Source organism: Arachis hypogaea, chromosome 14 (assembly GCF_003086295.3).
Source record: "Arachis hypogaea cultivar Tifrunner chromosome 14, arahy.Tifrunner.gnm2.J5K5, whole genome shotgun sequence".
Classification (NCBI taxonomy): Eukaryota; Viridiplantae; Streptophyta; class Magnoliopsida; order Fabales; family Fabaceae; genus Arachis; species Arachis hypogaea.
In genome coordinates this window covers 91059123-91084098 of record NC_092049.1, presented here as the reverse complement: position 1 = coordinate 91084098, position 24976 = coordinate 91059123, and the positions used below count along the sequence as shown (strand labels likewise).

Here is a 24976-nt window from a genome sequence, read left to right as displayed (position 1 = left end):
CTTAAAATTAATTTTTGTTTTTATAATCGATTAAAAATTAATTTTAAAATTTTATAACTGATTAATAACTAATTTTATTATATAAAATTAATTTGATTAGTTAATTAAAATTAAATTTTTAATTAACTAAAAAATAAATTTAATTTTTAGATTAACTAAATCATATACAACCCATGTATTGTGAAAGTCTTAACAGCGCGGACCACCCAAACTCAAACCAACCTTCTTAACAGTGACAGCCAAATATGAACATCATATAATAATATTATTTGTCATATTGCCGATTGACTTACTCGCATTTTCGGCCATCTATATCTACATTTCCAATTTCTAATTTCCAATTCCTTAATGACAAAGTTAACACCCAAAATATAAGTCACCATCGTGCGTATTGAAATCCATAAACCTCTCCCTCATCCCTCTGAGCTATAGTTCATTCCAACATGGAGCAACCACTGCTATCAGGTACCATTTTCAATTTTCCTTGCCGGCGATATTAACTTTCAATGCTTATTGTGAATTTTGAATAATTTTGGAATTAGGAGAGAGTGGGAATTGGAGCTCGTATCAGCATGTGGGTCGAAGCGGTATACCGACTGCTTCATCAGTGGCTGGGACTGAGGTGAGTGTGGATGAGATAAGATCTGCCGCTTCTGCTCCTTCAAGTCACTATCCACCTTCTCTTCACGGAGCCTTGGTTAGCTCACCAGAGCCTCACCCTGCAGGTGTGTGAACTGTGATCAGTGATCCTTGTTTGTGAAATTGTAACCATTTTTGTTTCGTTTCCTTCAATCATGCGTTAAATTATTGATTCATATCGTAGCGAGGAATCTTTTAGGTTGCTAAGACAATGGTAGAGTGATCATTGCTAAGACAATAAATTGATCCAATGGAATCAGTTAGATGAGTGGAGGTGGATTGATGAATGACGATTGAGTATTAGACTATTAGTTAAACTTTACAAGCGAAGTCGGGATTTGAAACCTAGAATTCGGAAAGAAAATGCTATGTACACAGCAAAAATCATCCACTAAATCAATCGTTATGTATTTGTGTATAAATATGTGCTTTTTAGCTCATTTCTGATGTTTATTTTGTGTTATAATATGCATTTTATACGAATAGCTGATTTGATGGCTGAATTTTGGTGTACACCTAGCATGGTTGTTAAGAAAGCTCCCTTGGTGAGGTATGATACTGTTTATCGCTCTCTAAAGTCTTGAAGCCTTAAGCTAGGGCAGCCAAACCAATTCAATCAAAAAAATTGTACGATAATTTGGGCATTAGTTAGTTGACTCAGGGGGTGTTGTGTTTTTTTCATTTAGCAATATGTTATATTTTAGGAATTGAGTTTGTTAGGTTTTCTTGTTTTTTATTGCACAAAAGTTTTGACTTATATGTACAGGTGGATGATTGGATGTTAAAAGGCCTTTTCTTGTTGCAGGGCAAGCTCTTGTTTATCAAGGTGGATACGGAGGAGATTATGGTGGACCTAGGACTGGATATCAGAGGTATAATCCTGCAATATAAGTAGAAGGGTGAATTTCACATAACTTATATTGAAATTCGAAATTAGACTGCACATAATGCTCTGAGATTCTCTGGGCTGATTTGTTTCAAGAGAAGAGTTTGTAATTATGGATTTTTGGTTATATATTATGCATCATTTTTTTTTTCCAAATTGGATTTTGTACAACAATCTTTATTGCAGCAGAAGTTAGATTGTCTTATTTCATGTGTCATGGAAGAGGCTTTTTGTCCTGTTTGTTAACTTCTAATATATGCTTTTTGATATTCAAATAAAAAAAGAAGAATGATAAAAATACTGTTACAATACTAATTTGAGTTAAATCTTCAAGCACTATATTGGTAAATGACATTGCGGATTGGGTGTGACATTTTAAGGGAATGCTTGGATGAAGTGGAGATACGCGAGTTGCTAATTGATCATGTTGGTCATCGGTGCTGTTGGGGCAGCCATCCTGCTCGAACATGGAAGATTCATGCAGTGGAAGACTGTAATGTGTATGTTGGAACTCTGGATACATTTGTCGAGGAAAGAGAGGTTATAAAGGAGACAGAGCCATACCTAGGTGGAAATATTGATGGAAAAGATAAGGGGACTGAACTTGGTATTTGGGAATTGGACCTAAGGTCTCAGTTCCCTGTTCTATTTGTACCCTCCAAAGAAGTGAGGGAAAAGATTCCTCATTCTGAAACTATTGAGAAGTGCCCAGGTAAATCCTGGATTTCCCCAGTTTCACAATTCAAATTTGTTTGTATATTTTATGCTATTTCCCTTACAATTCTTTTTAGTTTTTGCCTATTCTGACATACCCTGTAAATTCTTTACAGTTTGTGCAGGACGCAGAGGTACAGTCTGTAATACATGTAATGCAAGCCAAGAACCTGGACATAATAAAGAAAATCAGTTGACTCAGTGTTCGACTTGTTATGGGAGGGGTTTGATTGCTCATAAAGATGGTTCTGACACACTGTGAGTAGTTTGTTTGTTCATGTGTAGATTAAGCAAGCTATGCTGCCGCTGGCTTAGGGTCCTTTAAAAATCATATTGTCAAACATTTTTGTTCTTCATAGCATTGATAGTTTGATACACTGCTCTATAATTCTTAGAAGATAATGCAGAAAACCGGAAATTTATATGTTGAATTCAAGTCAAATGAAATGTTTATGATGCATTGTTGTTTAAACTGGAATCAGAAAGAGAAAGTAGTTGTATTGTTGTTGTAGGATCATTGGCAAAGTGCCAATAACCCTCGAAGCATTACAATAATTTGAGGAAGAGTGAGAGTTCTTCTATTGTTTAATCAGTTACAAATCATTTGACCATGCTTAAAAGATGGTTCTGACACACTGTGAGTAGTTTGTTTGTTCATGTGTAGATTAAGCAAGCTATGCTGCCGCTGGCTTAGGGTCCTTTAAAAATCATATTGTCAAACATTTTTGTTCTTCATAGCATTGATAGTTTGATACACTGCTCTATAATTCTTAGAAGATAATGCAGAAAACCGGAAATTTATATGTTGAATTCAAGTCAAATGAAATGTTTATGATGCATTGTTGTTTAAACTGGAATCAGAAAGAGAAAGTAGTTGTATTGTTGTTGTAGGATCATTGGCAAAGTGCCAATAACCCTAGAAGCATTACAATAATTTGAGGAAGAGTGAGAGTTCTTCTATTGTTTAATCAGTTACAAATCATTGACCATGCTTAACAAATCTTTTTTTCCTTTATTTATCTCACTAGCTCCCTTGATTTCTGACTAACATTGTCCCAACAATTGCTTCCTGTCAAGATGGAAGTTATTTCTTTTATTTACTTTATCATGTTAAATTTTCTTGCAGATGCGTGAAATGTAATGGTACTGGAAAGATTCCTTGTCCAACTTGTGAATCGCAGGGACTAATTAAGTGTAAAACGTGTAATGGAAGTGGTTCTCTACTATCACGCAATGTTGCCATTGTAAGATGGTATGTTAATCTGCTAGTTTCTGATCATAATTATCGCCCTTAGAATAATTTTTTCAAACATGAATATTCATATTACAATATTTGGAGTTTCTTAATAGGTGCTATAATTTTTGCAAGGAATTTCCTACTACTGATTTTTCTATAATTGTCCAAATTCTTGTCCATAAGATATCTGATGCTTAAACCAGTGTGATTATGACGAAGATCCATCTCTTATGAACTGCATTGCAAATAACTTAGGATAGTTGTAAGATTAGATGAATCATTCTTAACTTAATTATCCTAACAAGTCATTAGAATTGTCGTAGACTTCTTTCAACAAGTTTCTTCATTTTCATTTCTTATGCTCAACATAGATTCCCTTTTGTGACCTGTGCGTGCTGTGCAGGAAGACGCTTTCAACTCGGAAAGTAAATGCAACTAGTGGAGCAGCATCAGTACCGGATGAGGTTTTCCATAGAGCCAAAGGAGTTCAATTGTGCAACACCCAAGCTCACCAATGCACTCCAGCTTATTTTGCTGATTCTTATTTTCTCAACAAGTTCTCTTCTGAAGTCATTGCAGATAGAGCTTCCGTACCTGCAACCGCGAGGATCATATGCGAGAGACATACAATCTCAGTTGTGCCAGTTACTCGCGTCACCATGACTGGTCGCCGGCAATCCTTCAGTTTCTATATAGTAGGTAATAGCAGGGAGGTGTACTTGAAGGATTATTACCCAGCTAGATTCTGTTGGGGGTTGTGTCCTTGCTTAGAGTGGTTGAAGGTGTAATGTTCCGCCCCGCACTTGACGGCTGTACATGTTTCCATGTACACATGTTTGTTTGGTTTAAACATTAGAAACATATCACTGGTAAGGTATATGAATAGTTTTGCATGATATTAGAAGGTCAAAAGACAAAAATGGTGACCAAAAATACTGCACAGGTTTCCGAGAGTTGTTCGTTTCTAGAATTGAGGTTTTGCTTATGAAACATTATATGGCAGAAATATGGGATTACACCTGTGAAAATAAAGGCTGGATTCAATTGGGGCAATATACCTTGTGAATATATTACTAGTTTTAAACACTTACGAGGTATGGGTAAGTTGTTAAACATTCATTTTATAAGTGCGTATTAAAAAATTATGATGTGTTTGTTAAATATCTAAACTTTTATTGGTTCGATATGTTCGCAGTTATAGCACCCCATGCAATGCCCTCTAACATTGTTAAGATTTTTAATTATTAATTAATACATGAAATAGTTATATTTATTTATTTTAATTAATGACAATTTTTAAATACTATATATGATATGCAACTTAGTCAAAACTTACGAATCATATTTCTGTTTGGGTATATATATAGATAATGCTATTATATACTAAAATTAAGTTATAAAAATAATCATTATGTACTTATATTATAGATCCATGTTATGTTTTATATTTTTAATTTGACTCTTGTATTTTAATATATATTTGGAATTTATTTTAATTTTATTTCTAGCATTCCACTTCCACCCAAATTATCAGTCTTGTCTAGGGGTGGCAATATGTACTCTACCCACGGGTATCCAACCCGATCCGCAGCGGGTAGGGTTGGGTGCGGGTAGAGTTCTTGTGCGGGTCGGGTAGGGTGCGGGTTGAGCCTCAACCTTACTCGACCAACCCGCACTCTATATATATATATATATGTATATGTTATATACTTATATAAAAATATGGTTTAAGTGGATGTTGAATTAAATACCTCTCACTAAATGTAAAATATTCTTAGTCACTAAAAGAAAATCATTAATTAATAATTCAATATTCTTTTTTACATAAAAATTAGGGTAAAAAACAAAAATAAGCCATGGGGAGAAAGAAATTACGTGAATCAGCCAAAATAAAATCTGATTCACGAATCAACCAATGCACAAATATATGTAGTTCGAATCAAACCGTTTCGAATTTGGATTGAATGTAATTCGAATTGAGCTACTTCGAATTACATGCAAAGCTGAAACATACATAATTCGAATTGAGGCAATTCGAATTACTATGAAACGTGAGCCGAACATAATTCGAATGATGTTAATTCGAATTACACATTGTACAATAAAATACTAGAAAAAATACTATATAATATAAAAAAATATACTAAAAGAAGTATAAAACAAGATTATAGAAAATTAATTTTAGTATCAAATTATTAAATATAAATTAATTTTAACTCCTATTAGTACATTGAATTAAAAATAACATATAAAAATGTACTTGTATTTATTAAATTTTAATAACATATAAAAATTTAATGACTTTTTAAATATTTTTTTATAATAGGAGTACATTTTTATATACTTTAAATACTTTATATAAAAATGTACTTGTATTTATCATATAAAAATAAAGTGTTGTGCCAATATAATAACATTATAACATTTTAAATCAATTTTTTTTTTAGGATTTTAGATTAAAAGCAGCACATGAAAAAGTATTATTGGTATTTTAAAGCTAACTTAATTAAAAAAGATAGAACCTTATTTTTTAGGATTTTATGTACATAATTAGGCTAATTTTATTTAATATTGATCAAAGATGTGTGTTACACTATGTTATTTGGTTTCATGTAAGTTTTACTCTATTATAATTTCTTTTTTTTTACTTTTCAGAAGACACAAATCTAAAAAATTTTATAAATTAATTTAAAACAAAATATCATTGACGTTTTATAAAATTTTTGAGATTTGTGTCTTCTGAAAAGTAAAAAAAAATATAGTAGAGTAAAACTTACCTGAAACTAAATAACATAGTGTAACACACATCTTTGATCAATATTTAAAAAAAATTAGCCTAATTATGTACATAAAATCCTAAAAAAATATAGTTTTATCTTTTTTAATTAAGTTAGCTTTAAAATACCAATAATACTTTTTCATGTGCTGCTTTTAATCTAAAATCTTAAAAAAAATTGATTTAAAATGTTATAATGTTATTATATTGGCACAACACTTTATTTTTATATGATAAATACAAGTACATTTTTATATAAACTATTTAAAGTATATAAAAATGTACTCCTATTATAAAAAGAATATTTAAAAAGTCATTAAATTTTTATATGTTATTAAAATTTAATAAATACAAGTACATTTTTATATGTTATTTTTAATTTAATGTAGTAATAGGAGTTAAAATTAATTTATATTTAATAATTTTATACTAAAATTAATTTCCTATAATCTTGTTTTATACTTCTTTTAGTATATTTTTTTATATTATATAATATTTTTTCTAGTATCTTATTGTACAATGTGTAATTCGAATCAACATCATTCGAATTATGTTGAGCTCACGTTTCATAGTAATTCGAATTGCTTCAATTCGAATTATGCTTAGTTCAGGTTTCATACTAATTCGGATTGCCTCAATTCGAATTATGTATGTTTCAGCTTTGCATGTAATTCGAAGTAGCTCAATTCGAATTACATTCAATCCAAGTTCGAAACGGTTTGATTCAAACTACATATATTTGTGCATTGGTTGATTCGTGAATCAGATTTTGTTTTGGCTGATTCACGTAATTTCTTTCTCCCCATGGCTTATTTTTGTTTTTTACCCTAAAAATTAGTTATATTTTAAATTATCATCAAGTTATATAATAAAATTGTATCTTTTTTATAACCCGCGGGTAGGGTCGGGTACCCGCGGGTTAAGAGCAGGTAGGGTTAGGGTTAGAAAATTCTCAACCCGCGGATAGGGTAGGGTAGGGTTGAGTTTATATAAAAATCTCAACCCGCGGGTAGGGTTAGAGTTGGATCCAAATCCTATCCTACCCTACCCATTGCCACCTCTAGTCTTGTCTTGTTATATATCAAAGGTAACCAAGTCCAATCAACTTGATTTAAACTTAACAAAAACTAAGGGCATATCTCACATTCCAATTTTTTACTAATGCAAATATCCGTGCTCTTTAATATAAATATTTTTTTTTGTATTCTTTTTTTCTTCTTCGTGTGTTTTACTCTTATCGTCATTCTTTTATTGCTGATATTGTTACTGCATTTTTCTTTACTTTTCTTTCTCTTCTTTCTGGTGATTTTTTATCATTATGTATTTTTTTTTCTTTGTTTATCTTTTTCTTATTTTTATTTTTATTAAGAAAGTAAACAAGATAGTTATGAGAAGGTGAAACAAGAAGTTGAAGATAAATAAGAAAAGAAAGAAGGGAGGATGAGTTTTGAATTATGTAAAATTTATCAAAAATAGGACTAAAACTTTTTAATCGTGACACAGAAATCTCTAAGTTTTTAAATCGAAATTTCTTAATCATGACATAGATTCTTGTTAAGATGGTAAAACAAGAATTACGAGAATGTGAAATAATAATAATAATAATAATAATAATAATAATAATAATAATAATAATAATAATAATAATAATAATAATAATAATAATAGAAGTTGAGTTATGCATAATTTATTAGACAATAATACCAAAATTTTTTAACTGTGATACAGAAGTTTCTCAATGTAGTTATGCAAAATTTATAAAAAAATAGTACCGAAACTTTTTAACGGTGACACAGAAGTTTCTCAAAGAAGAAGAACAATGATGATGATGATGATGATGATGATGAAGAATTTTCTCAATTGTTAAAAAGAATTGACTGAGATAGGAGTGTGCATGGCCCGGCCCGGCGCGAAGATCCGGCCCAGCCCCGAACATTTTAGAGGCTAATTTGGTATGATTTTACCGGGTTTAGGGCCGGGTAAGGGTCTAAAAAATAGACCTGGTCATTATTTCGGGTCGGGCCCGAGCCATAACTCGGGTCACCCGAACTCGACCCGGTGGCACAGTCATCATACACAATTAATATTTTGTGTTATTACTTATTAGTGATGGATGATGTCTATTCTTATGTGGAATTTAAGTAATGTAAACCTTAATATTTTGTGTTATTAGTCATTATAAAACAATAAGTTAATATTTTATGTTTAAAATGTATAAGACTAACTAGACTAATGCATAATATTGTGTTATTTGTATTGATTTAAATATTTGGTGTTATTAGACAATATTAGTATTGATTGTGGTTATACTTTAATTTTAGAGAATGGTTGGTTCTTGTTATATTTTTCTAAGTGAATTTTATCATGTAATGGTTGGAGTCTTAGAAATTTGGATATTTTCACTTGCTAGCTTACAAGAAGGTAATGTTAACGGCCCGGTTTTTACCCAATATAATCGTGGCCTGAAAGTGTGTAGGTTTCATCGGGTCTAGGACCGGGTTCGGGTCTAACAAATGGGCCTGGTATATATTTCGAGCCGGGTCTGGGTCACATCAAACTTGGTTTCACCCAACCCATGAACACCCCTAGACGGAGTAAAGTATGATCTCTAATCCTTTAATGCTCTTTCTCATATTTTTTCTTGGTCTCACTTATAAAATTAACCGTGAGAGATCACACTTTACTCCCTCAGTTATTAAAAAAAAAATTTGAGAGGATCCATTTCAAGAAGGAGAGAATTTTGAATTTACAGAATTTATCAAAAAAAATAGCACCGAAATTCTTTACCCAACCAAAAAATTTCTTAATTTTGACACCAAAATTTCTTAAACGTGACACGAAAATTTCTTAACCGTGTCATTTCCAACTAAATGATGTACTTTTCTTATCATTGAACAAGTTGGGTGGTATTGAATTCATATATAAAAATTTAACCATTTTCGTGTCATTTACAACAAATTGATGTACTTTTTGTTCTAAAACATACTTAAATGTATTTTGCTAGTTGGGTGAGTTAAGGTTTTGGACTTGTGATTCTTTAAAAAAATCTTGTGTCATTTCTAACTAAATAATGTGTTTTGCTATTACTAAATTGATTGTGTGGTATTAAAAAGAAGAGGAATTTTAAATTATGCAGAATTTACCAAAAAATAGCACCGAAATTTTTTAACTATGACACAAAAATTTTAATTTTGACACCAAAATTTTTTAACTGTGACATAGGTTCTTGTTAAGAAAAAAGAAGAGGAATTTTAAATTTTGCAGAATTTATCATAAAAATAGTACCAAAATATTTTAACCGTGACAAATAATTTCTTAATTTTGACATCGAAATTTCTTAACCAAGTCATTTACAACTAAATAAATCGCTAAATTAATTGCGTTATATTTAACTAAGAAGAAGATGACGATGATAATGATGATGATGCGATGATGATAATGAAGAAGGAGGAGAAAAAAGAAAGAAAAGAAGAAATTGAATGAGGAGGAGGAGAAGGAGAAAGAGGAGGAGGAGGTGGTGGTGGAGGTAACGACGACGACGAAGAAGAACCTTTTTGCCCAATTATACTAACGAGCGTTAAAGACCGGTTTAAAAATTCACAAGTTATAAAGCTCAAGTTCGTTGTAGATAGTTCTAAACTGGAATTCAATACTCTCAAAGTTTAGTTAAAAATGTCACAAATTCCAAAATAATAACTGTGAGTTTAACTTCGAGTCGTTTTCTCTTGGAATCACAATCGAGTGCATTATCATCGGCTAGAGAGATCGGGAGATTAATTGAAATTGACAAAAAATTAATTCCAAGAAATTAGAAAAGCAATACAATATTTAAATTTCAAGAGAAATTAAATTAAGAACAATTAAGGCAATTAACTAAAAATTGAAAGCAAATTCAAATTATAAAAGGTCTTGGTAAGGGTTGGGGGTTAAGGATCATTATATTTATCACTAACTACAATATGATAATTACAAATAGCAAATCCAATTCGTCAACCTTTATAAATTGAGAAAAGTTAATTAGACTAAATTAACCTTAATCCACAAGTCCTAACCAACTTACTAATTAAATTAGTAAAATATTAGCATTAGTGAAAACAATATTAATTAATACATTTAAATTATCAATCAACTTAGATATCAATAACTCAAGGTCACCCAAGTTTCTAACCCAAATCAATAATGAAAATTTATCCTATAACTAAGTCAAGCATTTTATCAAACATCTAGAGTGAATAAACTTAAAATTTCATAAATTGGAAGAATTAATAAAATTTATGACTACATAATTCAAGAAAGCAATAATAACATATCCAATAAGCAACAATAAAACATAAAACATAAAATTCATTAAAAAAATTAAAAATTCAACAAAGATTCATAAACTAAAATGATATAAATAAAAAAAACTAACAAGAGAATTATAGATAGTAAAACAAGAAAAAATAAATGAAACTAAAATATTAAAAACTAAAACAAGAGAGAATTAAAATAGAAACCTTAAGAATTCTAGAGAGAAATTAGAGATTCTCTCTCTAGAATTCACTAAAATATACTCAAAACTAAAACCTAAAAACTACTTGATATTCTCCCATGTACTTTCCCTTGAAATACTTCAAAAATATGATATTTAGGGCCCTTTTAGGACCCGAATCGTGAGCCCACATGCTCATTAATCTAGGCACATGGCAACCCTATTGACTAGGCAAAAAACCTCGTCTGAGCGACATTTCGCTTTGGTGACAATTCTCGCTTGAGCGAGATTTCGCCTGGTGAGATTTTGCCTGGACAAGATTTATTATGCTAAACTTCCTGTTTTGTTATTCTTTCCTCTTTTGGCCATATTTCATGTTTACACTTGAATCTAAACTAACCTGAAACACTAACAAACATATCAAGATACTATGTGGATGATTAAAGATTTAAACTTATTTAATTTATGGTAAAAAATTATACTAATTTGTTATTAATCGCAATTGAAATCAAGAATTACAAATCTAGTCATTTATGTACAAAAAGTAAAAAAAAATTGCATAAAATTCTTAAAAATACATACAATAATTCACATAAAATTAGACTTCATCATATACACTTAAGATTTTAATAATTAACAAAAGATTTGTGAACATAATATATTAATTAATGCATTATTATTATTATTATTATTATTATTATTATTATTATTATTATTATTATTATTATTATTATTATTATTATTATCACTATAATTGATTTTGTAAATATCATGTACATATAGGTAGCTTGTTTTGAGGTACTCGACTGAGACTAGGAGACTGAAACTCAATATTGTGTTTGGTAGTCAGAAACTAAAATGTTAGTCTCTGTCTCTAAAATTTCAATCCCTTTCGTACCTCTATAAAGTGGGGACACAAGGAACTAAAATTTTTAAAAATGGAGACTGAAATTTTAATAACATTTTATTCCTAAAATACCCTGATTCAAAATTTCATATTCCAAATCTATCTTTCACTCCCAATCCCACTCCACCTCTCATTCCACCACCACCACTACCACCACCAACAATAATAACAACAATAATCTCATAAATCATATTCAACAACAACTGTGATTTCATAAATCAAATTCAATAACAATAATAATACCAAAACAACAACAATCTCATAAAAAAAATAACAATCTCAATAAAAAAGAGAATAGTGGGACATAGAGGTGACACGACGGACCATCAATGAGCACAAAGAATAGAAGCGCAATAACCGCAGTCTCCTCCCTCTCGTATTCACCTACGAGAAGCTTGAGTGCTCCATGAATAGATTCGACCCCAAGTGCAAGATCGGCGACGGCGGGTTCAGCTTCGTCTACCTCGCAGACGGTAAAGGCAATGGTGACGGAAAAGCTCGACGGTGTCGGCAGAGCAAGAGAGAGAGAGAGAGAGAGAGAGAGAGAGAGAGAGAGAGAGCACGTAGGGACGAATTTACTCAGCAGCTAGTGGGGGCAACTGCCCCCAGTGAATTTAAAAAAATTAATTAGTAGTTCTTAGTGAATTGTCTAATTATCCCCCACCATCCAATTAATTTTGACCCCACTCCCCATCCTCCAAATCCCTAACCGGCTAACCCTTCTCCTTCTCCCCCTTTTTAAATTTTGTTCCTCTGCTCCAGGCTCTAGCCTCCAACCTCTGCTTCCAGACTCCAGCCCTCTAGAGTTACTGTCGTATGCCGTCACTCACCCACTCCGCCAGTTTCTTTGTCGCTGTCTCGTTCAGCCTTTCTCCCGCATCGGCTCCGTCGGTTTCTCCTTGCATCGCCGCGTGCCTGCGTCTGGTTCTGCCGCTGCCTTCAATCCTCATCTGGTTCTATCTTCCCGTTCCTTCGGTGTCTGGATTTGGTTCTGTCTTCAGTAGTTCAGGGTGCGGGGTGTCATTGGTTCTGCCGCTGGGTCCTGGCCTCCTGGGTGCCGCTGGTTCTGCCGTTGGGTACTGCTTATGATTTGTGTGGTTCTACCGCTGCATACCTGTGTTCCTCTTCTGAAGTTCAGTCTTAGACTTTTGCCTCTTGGTACATAATTGAAAACCCAAATCAACCTATCAAGAGTGATAAATACCAAACAATTCTCAAGTCTACCCTATAACTAATTAATTATAGCATATGTATATTATGAATAAATAAGCTTTGGGGGTGGGAAATGGCCGAATGGAGATTCAGAATAAAGGAATGGTTTGTGTAACATGGCATTGGTTAGGTCTTAGCCTCTTAGATGGTATTTATGTTGGTTTTCTTAGCCTCTTGGTCATAATTCATATAGTTAGTTCACTTAGTTGCTTCATCCAGTTTTTATTCTCATTTGCTGCATTGTTATTAATTTGATATAGCTCATTAATTTGATATAGTGCATTAATTCATTCAATTTGATATAGTTCATTAATTTGTTCTGATGTGATTGAATTTATTCTGATGTAATTGTGTTTTGATGGAATTCTAATGGAGTTCTGATGTTATTGTGTTCTGATGGAGTTCTAATATAGCTTTCATTAATTTTATTAATTGATCAATTTTGTATTTATAGTTTTATACTAAACTTCTCAATTTGTATAGAATTATGAATTAATTTAGGTTTATAATTTTCTTCTACTACTAATGGAAAAATATTTCAAAAGAACTTCATCATTGGAGATTGGATCCGAAAATAATTCATCGACTTCTTCTAACAAGAGGAGGTTTTTAGAATTTGAAGTAGAGAGTCTCATACCAGATCCAGGACAACGACCAAAGATTTCAAGTTATCATCCGAATGACAGAGACAAAGTTAGATGTGCATATTTGTAAAAAGGTCCTTGTCAACCAAGGACTCATGATTTTCTGCAAACTGCTTGTGGTTCTTCTTTTCAAAGATTTAATCCTAATTGGTTTGATGATTATGGCAATTGGTTAGAGTATAGTATATCAAAAGATGCTATTTTTTGTCTTTGTTGTTATCTTATGAAACCTGAGACTGAAGGTGGCGATACTTTTGTAACCAATGGCTTTTCAAATTGGAAAAAAAGGAGATATTACAAACTCATGTTGGGATTCATGATAGTGCTCATAATCAAGTTTGGAGAAAATGTGAAGCACTTATGAAACCAAAACAACACATTAGTGCTTGATGGAGGAAAAATATCGGTAAAGATTTTCACAAAAAAATGTCGCGTTGCTTATAGTTCTAAATCGACAATTAAACCTCAATCAATATTTAAATTATTTGTCACAAATACAAACCCAATAAAATTAACCGAAGTATTCAAATCCCGGGTCGTCTCTCAAGGAATTGCAGGGAAGTGTAGTTATTATTGGTTATGGGAAGTATATTTTTGGGTTTTGAAATAAGGAACAAGAAAGTAAAATGGCACGAAAATAAACTAACAAATAAGAAAAATCCTAGCAAGGGTTGAGAATCGGAATTTCTATCCTCATTATCATTGTCAATTATGATGGTAATTGCAAATTGCTCTCACTTAGTTAACCTCTAACAATTGAAGGAAAGTCAAGTGAGTAAATCAACTTGAGTTCACAAGTCCTAATCAAAGACTAGAGTTAGTAAAGCTCAAGCCAACTAGCAACTTTCAATCACCAACCAACAAGAGCCTTTGACAATTCAAGAGTCTCCAAATTACTCAATCCAAGCTAAGAATAAAAAAATCTAATTTAAAATTTACCCAAGCATTTTATCAAACACTTGCAAGGCATAAAATAAGAACATAGGAAAGTAATAAGAGAATGTAAAATCTAAGACCAACAATTACAAGGAATCAATAATAACAAATAAAGGAAGAAGCAATAAACATGAAATACCTCAAATTGCATTAGAAAGGAAATTGAATCTAACATGAAGAGTTCATAAATTAAATTGGGAAAATAAAGACATCAACAAGGAAAAATAAACTAAGATGCTAGAATAATAGAATGTAGAAGAGAAACTAAATTAAAACAAGATAAAAATTTGAATTGAAAAAGAAATAAAACTAAAAATCCTAAAACCTAGAGAGAGGAGAGAACCTCTCTCTCTAGAAACCTACATCTAAACCTAAAATTATGTGAATGAATAGTGAATGATTGATTCTCCCTTTCAGCTTCACTCTGCAGCCTCTAATCTGTAGTTTTAGGCCTGAAACTGGGTCAAAAGCAGCCCAGAAATTGCCCCCAGCAAATTCTGTAAATTGCAGCACGTGACACTCGTCACGCATACGCGTCGGCCACGCGTACGCGTCGCTTATTTGATGCACTGGTCACACGTACGCGTTGCCCATGAGTGCGCGTCACTACCAGATTCTGAAATTCTTAATTTCTTGTGTTCCTTTCACTTTTGCATGCTTTCTTTCTATTTTCTAAGCCATCCATGCCCTGTAAAACCTGAAAACACTTAGCACGCATATCACGGCATCGAATAGTAATAAGAGAGGATTAAAATTAGCAAGTTTAAGGCCAAAGAAGCATGTTTTCAATCATAGTACAAAATTAAGAAGGAAAATTAAAGACATGCAATTTACATGAATAAGTGTGAGAATAGTTGATAAAACCCATTCAATTTAGATTTCTTTTGCGACAAGGATTAGCCTTTCATGGTAATGATGAGACATATGACTCTGTTAATCAAGGAAATTTTTTGGAACTTCTAAACTTTCTTGCGCAACATAATAAAGAGATTGATTGTGCTTTCAAAAATGCTCATGGGAATCTTAAACTAAGAGCTCCCTCAATTCAAAAAGATATTGTAAGAGCTACTGCAAGTGAAACGACAAAAGTTATTGTTAATGATCTTGGGAATGAATTGTTTGCTGTTTTGGTTGATGAAGCCCATGACATTTCTATTAAGGAGCAAATGTCAGTTTGTTTAAGGTATGTGAATAAAGAAGGACAAGTTAGGGAGCATTTTCTTGGTCTTGTTCATGTTTCTAATACTAATGCTTTATCTCTAAAATTAGCATTGGAGTCATTATTAGAAACATATAATTTAAGTTTATCAAGAGTACGTGGCCAAGGATATGATGGTGCAAGTAATATGCAAGGAGAATTCAATGGTTTGAAAACTTTGATATTGAAAGAAAATTCTTATACTTTCTATATACATTGCTTTGCTCACCAACTTCAGTTAACTCTTGTAACGGTTGCAAAAAAAATTAAAATTGCTTTGCTTTTTAATTTGTTAACCGATTTGTGTAATGTTGTTGGAGCTTCGTGTAAACGAAGAGATATGCTTCGTGATAGTCAGATGACTAAGACAATTGAAGCATTACAAAGTGGAGAAATTGCTAGTGGACGTGGTTTGAATCAAGAAATAGCTTTGAAAAGAGTTGGAGATACTAGATGGGGTTCACACTATGGAACTATACTTAGATTAATTTCTTTGTTTCCTTCCGTGGTCAATGTTCTTGAATATGTTGAGGAAGATGAAAATAATTCAGAACAAAGAGCTGAAGCATGTCATTTATTGAATGTTATTCGATCCTTTGAATTCATTTTCAACTTGCACTTGATGAAAAATATCTTGGGAGTTACTAATGAATTATCTCAAGCGTTACAAAGGAATGATCAAGACATTGTAAATGCTATGGCATTGGTTAAAGTGTCTAAGCAACGGTTGCAAACTATAAGAGATGATGGTTGGTCTCTTTTACTTGACGAAGTCTCATTATTTTGTGAAAAATATAATATTACTATTCCAAAAATGGATGATATATTTGTGTCACAAGGAAGATCAAGACGCAAAGCTCAAAAGATCTCAAATTTGCATCATTTTCAAGTATCAAGTAGTTGATAGACAACTTCAAGAACTCAACAATCGTTTTACAAAGGTGAATATTGAATTACTTCTTTGTATAGCTTGTCTGAATCCAAGACACTCATTTCTTACGTTTGATAAGGAGAAGTTAATCCAGGTAGCTCAATTCTATCCATTAGAAATTTCTTCTACTCAACTTTTGGCATTTGATAGTAAACTTTAGAACTTCATACTAGATGTGTGTTCTGATGATCAATTCTCAAACTTAAATAGGATTGGTGCTCTTTCTCAGAAATTGGTAGAGACTCGAAAAAATATTGTTTATCCATTAGTGTTTCTTCTTTTGAAGTTAGCTTTAGTTTTGCCTGTAGCAACTGCATCAGTTGAAAGAACTTTTTCTGCTATGAACATCATAAAGAGTCGGCTTTGCAACCGTATGGAAGATGAATTTTTAAATGATTATTTAGTGAAATACATAGAAAGAGAGATATTTGATTGTATTGACAATGAAAAGATTATTCAATCTTTTCAAAATATGAAACCCAAAAGAATGGAATTTTAAATTATTTATTATTTAAATTATTATTTTATTATTTTAATTTGTTAGTTAAATAATTTGAGGAGTAATCATATTTTATAATACTATAGTATAATTATAAAAGTTATTATTATACTATATATATTTTGCTCCCACTGATAAAATTTTCTGGATCCGTTACTGAGCACACGCAAAGAAGGAAAGAGAAAAAGGTGGCAAAGTTAAGGATTTTTATTTTTTTAATTAATAAAAGTATTTTAGTAATTTCAAACATTTTATTTTATATTTTTATTTCAAACCAAATAGAATATAATTCAATCCTATATATTTTACACAAAATACAATATAATACAAAAGCTATAGCTTGATATTTGGCCTTGAAATTGGCTCAATAAGCATATTTTTTTAATCTTTGGGTTGAAAGAGACTAGATAGAAATAATACAAACACTTGATTTGTTTTTTTGTTAGACTCCAAACACTTGACTTTGCACTTACATATAACAATTATTTTGGTTTTATCATCTAAAATTCCAAAATCTAACTCCGCCTATGTTACACTTGTGATACATAGCCGGTCCCAAACCCGGATAAAGGAGGAGGGTTGTGTTAAGTCTTCGACAACCAACATAAAAATATAGTCGAATCCCCATGACATGAATCAAAGACATTATTGCGCTAAACCTAGGTCGTTGTCCAGAAGCAACGCGCTGTATGACTCGAGTACGGTGTCAAATGAGCAAGAGCCACTGCATCGGTGCCCGAATGTAGTGTTAAATGAGCAAGGGTTCTCTCATTTTTATGAACGGACGAGGGTAAATAAGCTAGTTCACAAAGTAAAAGGTAAAGGTCGGAGCGACAAAAGATTGAGATTTGGGACATGAAACATAGGCACTCTAACAGAAAAGTCCATGGAGGTGGTTGACACCATGACAAGGAGGAAGATTAACATTATGTGCCTACAAAAAACAAAATGGGTTGGTGCGAAGGCTAGGGAGTTGTATACTTTTGGTTTCAAACTTTGGTATATAGGAAAGGTGAAGAATAAGAATAGGGTTGGAATTATTGTGGATAAGCAGTGGAAGAAGGACGTAGTGGATGTCAAGAGGGTGGGAGATCGGATCATCTCTATCAAATTAAACTTGTGGTGGAGGGAGGTGCTTTCCATGTGATTAGCGCCTATGCACCACAAGTGGGTTCGGACGAACAACACAAGATAAGGTTTTGGGAGGATCTAGAGAGTTTGGTTCAAGACATACCTTCGGGAGATAAGATTTTCTTAGGAGGAGATTTAAATGGCCATGTTGGGAGAGAAGTGACTGGGTATGGGAGTATTCACGGAGGCCATAGTTTCGGGGTGATCAATGCCGAGGGTAAAACTATTTTGGACTTTCCTCAACCTTTGATCTTCTCATCGCAAATACATGTTTTAAAAAGAGAGATGAACATCTTATAACCTATAAGAGTGGCATGACAAGCTCTCAAATTGACTTCTTCTTGTTGAGGAGAGTCGACTAGAAATTTTACATTAATTGTAAAATTATCCCGGGAGAGAGTTTGACAACACAACATAGGGTGCTCGTCATGGATTTTCGCATTGAGCAAAAGTTGAGGAAAAGATATCATATGAAGAACCAAGGATGAGGTGGTGGCGGATGAAAGGTGAGGAACAAAGAAGCTTCCTAAAACGGGTAGGAGAAGAGGCAAAGTGGGATGGGAATGGAAACGCGGAAGAGATGTGGAGGGAGATGGCAGAAGTTATTAGAAGAACAGCAAAAGAAAGCTTTGGTGAATCTAAAGGAATAGGACCAAGAGACAAGGAGTCCTGGTGGTGGAATACGAGTGTACAAGAAAAGATAAAGATAAAAGGGAGTGCTTTAAAGAGTGGTCTTTATGCCGAAACGCAGATAACTGGGAAAAATATAAGGCGGCTAAGAAAGAGACAAAAGTGGTTGTAAGTGAAGTAAGCACAAGAGCATTTGAGGGTCTCTACCAGTCTTTGGGTACGAAAGAAGGAGAAAAAGGTATATATAGAATCGCAAAGAGCTGTGAAAGAAGAATGAGAGATCTGGATCAGGTTAAGTGCATAAAGGGTAAAGATGGAGAGGTGTTGGCTCAAGAGGAAAAGATTAATGAAAGGTGGAAGAGCTACTTCTACAAGTTATTTAATGAGGGACAGAAGACTCTTCCGAACCTTGGCCAGTTATGCACAAGGGAAGAAGATCAAAACTTTGACTACTATGAAGGATTTGAGACTTCGAGGTAAAAGAGGCTCTAAAGCCGATGAAAAATGGTAGGCAGTAGGACCTGATAATATCCCGATTGAGGTTTGAAAGGGCCTTGGAGAAAAAGGCATGAACTGGTTAATCAAGCTTTTTAATGAGATTTTAAGGTCAAAGAAGATGCTTGATGAGTGGAAAAAGAGCACATTAGTACCTATTTACAAGAATAAGGGGGATATATAAAGTTGCAGAAACTATAGAAGGATCAAGCTCATGAGTCATACTATGAAGTTATGGGAAAGGGTGATAGAACGGAGGTTGAAAAAAGAGACACAAGTAACAGAGAACCAATTTTGATTTATGCCAGGCAGATCTACTATTGAAGCGATATACCTATTAAGAAGGATGATGGAGAGGTATCGTAGTAATAAAAGGGATCTACATATGGTGTTTATTAATTTGGAAAAAGCGTATGATAGGGTGCCAATGGAGGTCTTATGAAAGGTTTTAGAAAAGAGGAGAGTAAGGATCGCATATATTCGTGCAATTAAAGACATGTATGATGGGGCCATAACTAGTGTGAAGACTCAAGGTGGTGTGACAGAGGAATTTCCTATTAGTATAGGATTACACCAGGGATCATCCTTAAGTCCATACCTTTTCACATTAGTCTTGGAAGTACTCACAGAGCACATTCAAGAGCCTGTACCATGGTGCATGCTTTTTGCCGATGATATCGTCCTTATGGAAGAGTCAATGGAAGACCTAAATAAGAAGTTGGACTTATGGAGAGAAGCTCTAGAAGTGTATGGTCTGCGCATAAGCCATAGCAAGACAGAATATATGGAATGTAAGTTCAGTCTGAGAAGGGAAAACCCTAATATAGAGGTGAAGATTGGAGAAAATATCCTACAAAAATTTAAAGTTTTAAGTATCTTAGGTGCATCATACAGGATAATGAAGAGATTGAACAGGATGTAAATCATAGGATCCAAGCAGGTTGGTCAAAATGGCGGAGTGCATCTGGTTTTATATGCGACAAAAAAGTGGCTTTAAAACTTAAAAGTAAATTCTATCGCACCGTTATAAGACCGGCTATGCTTTATGGTACGGAGTGTTGGGCAGCCAAAGGGGAGCACGAACATAAGCTGAATGTGGCAGAGATGAAGACGTTGAGATGGATGAGTAGTCATACGCGATTGGATAAAATAAGGAACGAAGATATAAGGGAGAGAGTTGGAGTAGCACCCATTGTGGAAAAGATGGTTGAATCGCGTCTCAGGTGGTTTGGACATGTGAGAAGAAGACTGATAGAACACCCAGTCAGGAGGGTGGATGAGATGGAAGATGGACAAGGGGCGAAAGGCAGAAGAAGACCTAAGAAGACCATTCATGAGGTGGTCAAACGAGATCTACATGTAAACGGTCTCTCTGTAGACATGATATATGACAGAGTACAATGACATCGTTTGATTCATGTAGCCGACCCCACCTAGTGGGACAAGGCTTTGTTGTTGTTGTATCTGAAATTCCAAAAGTACAATATAAGTAAAATAGCCAAATCCAAAAAGACACTACATGAGTAAAATAGTAAAGTAATATATTCTAATATAATTTTTCATATTTATTATTATTATGAAACAAAAAATATTTAATATAATAATTTTTAAAAAACAATAGTTAAATCAATTAAAATTTAATTATAAATATTTATTTTTTAATTATTTATTGGAATGTTAATTTTAAAATATTGATAAAAATGTGTATTTTTTATTTTGTTAGATGATATTAATGTTGATTTTCGTCGAAATAGTGATGGTAGTAATAGCCTTTTTGTATTTAGATATTTTTTTATTATTTGATTTTTGAGTTTGTACTTTAATAAAATTATAAGACTTTAATTGATATAATATTTTAAATTTGAATGATATTTTAAAATTTATATTATACTATAATTATTTTTTAATAATTTATTTATATTTTATTTATTATAAAATCATTTTTTGATTAAACTAATAGTTAAACCAATTAGACCAATAAAATAATCACTAAAATAGTTTGATAATCTTATTTTTTATATTACATTAGCCATAAATTTAGTTAAGCCCATCTCATCATTTCTTGCTTTTTACATCATATTAGCTATAAATTTAGTTAGGCCCATCTCATCATTTCAAGAGCAAGATCTCCATACTCAATGGCTTTTTAAGAGTAGTATAACATAGGGACAGCTAAAAAGAGGTTAGCTCAAACCTATAGACTTATGGCATTACAAAACACTAGTATTTCTTCCTGACAAAGAAAAACACTACTAGTAGCCTTTGAATTTCATTTTCAAGTATATATTTTTAGAGAGTATTACATATAAGTTGAGACTTGTGTTTACAAATGATACATGAAAATTTAATTTAGTTTAATTGTGATTAGATAAATCTGTTGAGGCTCTTAAATTTCAGGCCTACAAACCAGCAAATTTATTTTTAAACTCAGCCCCAAATCAACTCACCAATTGTCACTGTTTTTAATAATGATGAAGATATTTTGATAATTAATAATGATTATGATGTGTGATGAGTAGTATTTTTTATCAAGCCTACTACACATACAAGCCTTTTTGGCTTACAAGTTATACAAGCTGTCCAAGCCCAACAAAAAATGACGCGCACCCACACTCCACACTCGAACGTGAAAACCACGTGCGATACTCAACCGTTTCACTTGCTCCAAAGCATGTTCATAATAAAAAACTCTTCCTCTTCTTCCTCAATCAATACACAAACGCTCAAGATTCAAGCCACGTTCAAAACAAAAAAAAGCTCTGAAGAAACCGTCCAAGTCCTCGCAAAAAGTACAACAAATCAAGAAGCAAATATTCAAATCTCCATCAAATAACACCAAAAAGAACGAACAAACATCATTCAAGATACTGTTTCGTTTTTCATTTAGGTTTTTCACATTTCTATTTCTGATTTCGAAATCGAAGTACTATATTGTGGTATTTTTCTTTCTGTTTGACTATTCTAGGTTTAGATCTCATATTACTGTTCTAATGAAACTCTTCAAGTTGTTTATGCTATTTTATGTAGTTCAAGAGAAATGATATTTGGGTGTATACATATAAACTCTGTTTTGTGAATGTTAGGAGGCCTTTTAAGTAGGTTTGTATACATATAAACTGTGTATGGAGCATTTCTGGGTGTATATGTCAGTATAGAATGCGACTAGTGCTTCTAGTGGCATTTTGAACTAAAATATCATTCTGAACTCGTTTAATTTATAATTTTACTTGTTTGGTTGAGTTGAATGTGATTTTGAACTCATTTAGTTTTGTTTAATTGAAAAAAACAAAATGTGTATAGAACTGGATTTGGGTGTTTGTGGCTGGAATTTGGGTGCACGTGACTGGTTTTTAGGTGTATAGCTCTGGTATTTAGGTACATTTTTTTATCTATTAACAGTATTTTTTTTCCTTGCAGAAAAAATGACAACCAAAAACCAAAGTGGAAAAAATACAACGTAAGTGAATATATATATATATATCTTACAACAAGTCAATTTTTCCTAATACAAATATAGGTTATTTAAATGACTCTAATTTTACTTTGTTTACAGCAAACCAAAGACTTGAAGTGTGCTACCAGACTACTGAGCAAAAAATTTCAAAAGATGAGTGAACCGAAGAAAGTAATTGTTTGTGAATTAGGATTTGGGGGACTCATGCACATCCCGCCTATGAATGTGCCTCACAAACTTTTAAAGGAGTTGGATAACTCCTTTAAATTGGAGAAAAACACACTGGAAACCAGCTATGGTTCCTTTAAGATTAGACCGAAAATAATAGGGGATGCCCTTGGCATCAATGCATCAGGTAACTGGTTACAGAAAACCTCTATAGTTCCATTATCTGTAATGTATTCTTCGCATTATCTTATTCTAATCTCATGTAATCAAGTAATAGATTTAGATGCATATGAGTGATATTTAGGTGCACATGAGTGATATCTGGGTGCACGTGAGTGATATTTGGGTGCACATGAGCAATATTTGGGGTGCATGTGAGTGATATTTGGGTGCACACGAGTGATATTTGGGTTCATATGAATCATATTTGGGTGCATTTCAAGTAATAAATTGTTTTCTTTTTTGTAGGAGATCTATTTTCTGAAAAAGTGAGTTTTAAGAATCTCTCCGAAGAGAACCAACTCATTTTTAGAAGGTTCCAGGGCAACACTCTGAAGCAGCTGACCGATGAGATGATGAGCATCGGTGTTGAAAATGAACAAGATTGGCTGATGTTTAAGAGGATTTTCATCCTCTATATTCAGATGGCGTTCTTGCTACCAAGTACAATAACCAAAGTATCACCTGCGCACATAGCTCCAATTTTTCAGATGGAGAAAATAACAGAGGGCAACTGGGGAGCCCATGTGCTGAATTTCATCGTTAAAGGCATAACAAATTTCTGTCTGAAAAAGAAAAAATCAATCAATGGGTGCCTCTATGCCTTGATGATAATATATTTCTATCTCGCTAAAAACAAGGAGAAGAAAGGAGAGAAAAAAGCTGCAGTTCCCTGGGTTAGCAACTAGAACAGAGAGCAGCTGGTTGCAAGAATTAGAGGAGAGATAGATGGCCATATGGTAAGCAAACAGAATACGTTCTCTTATTTATCTAGATGTTGTAAACTAACATTTCTACTATGTCAGGGCATCATCAAGATGGCGAAGACAAAAAAGAAACTGAAAGAAATGAAAGAAAAAGAAAAGAAAAAAGAAAAGAAAAAAAAAAAAAGAAACCAAGTTCTTCCTCTGAGAATGATTCATCAGAGACTGATGTTGATGTTTCCTCTGAGTCTGAGTCGGAAGAAGACAAAGAGGAGCCTACAAGGAAACAACCCAAAAGGGAGCCAAAATGTAAGTAATATTTTTGGGTGCATTTTGTCAATTTTAAGTTGTTTTTCCCTAATAAGTGTTTGCTTTCCAGAATGGAATCCAGAAAGAGAAAGCAGATTTTGGAGGATTCCATTTCAGAGAGCAAAAGTGAATCCACTAATGAGTAAGATTCTGAAATTATCATCACTTTCTTTCCTGTTTCTATCAAAATTTAATGTATTAACACATTGTTTCTCATTTAATTTCAGGAGTGAAGAATCCTTGCCAGTTAAAAAACAAAAAACAAGCAAAAAAATTTACACTGCTGCCAAAAAGTATGAACTGCCTTCGACAGTATCTCATCATCAATATTATTGTATTTGTCTGATTCATAATTTTTTGATTTTCAGGACGTAATCCAGAAAAAGGAAGCACGTAATTGAGGATTCGTCTTCAGAAGAAGAAAATCATTCCTACGATGGGTAAGATACTTTCTAAACCTATCTTAAACTTTGTAATCAGAACTATATTTTGTTAACATGTAATTTTGAATGTACTGTCAGAACTGAAATTGGAACTGAAACAATAGAAGAATTTTTAAGAAAACGTCAACAAGGGTATGTTGAATTTGGGTGCATATTACTTTTTTTTAGGGTGTTTTGGTTGCTGATTATTTATCTTCTGTTAATTGATAGAATTTTGATATAGTAAATGATATTTATTCTGAAAGCCCTGTCCCACCATTTGAACCATCCCCACCAACAGAGAGGTGAGCAACATTATTCGGGTGCATTTTGTTATTTTTTGGGTATATTGTTATCTTATTTGGATATATATCCTGATAATTGAGCTGAAATC

The 24976-nt window shown here is 32.8% G+C and overlaps 1 protein-coding gene across 1 annotated transcript; it reads left to right on the top strand.

The window, feature by feature from the left end:
* The first annotated feature begins 258 nt into the window (after positions 1–258).
* Positions 259–4637, top strand: LOC112743491 (uncharacterized). Its single transcript, XM_025792707.3, has 7 exons — positions 259–465; positions 543–725; positions 1445–1511; positions 1906–2237; positions 2356–2497; positions 3366–3491; positions 3880–4637. Exons 1-7 carry the CDS (start codon positions 444–446, stop codon positions 4262–4264), a joined length of 1257 nt encoding a protein of 418 aa, XP_025648492.1. The 5' UTR covers positions 259–443; the 3' UTR covers positions 4265–4637.
* The last annotated feature ends 20339 nt before the right edge of the window (positions 4638–24976 follow it).

Excerpts from the sequence above, each read along its gene's own strand:
- LOC112743491 (XM_025792707.3), top strand. The coding sequence starts at position 444 with ATGGAGCAACCACTGCTATCAG. Across the intron at positions 466-542 it reads GGAGCAACCACTGCTATCAG|GAGAGAGTGGGAATTGGAGC; the intron begins GTACCATTTTCA and ends TTTTGGAATTAG. Across the intron at positions 2,238-2,355 it reads AACTATTGAGAAGTGCCCAG|TTTGTGCAGGACGCAGAGGT; the intron begins GTAAATCCTGGA and ends AATTCTTTACAG.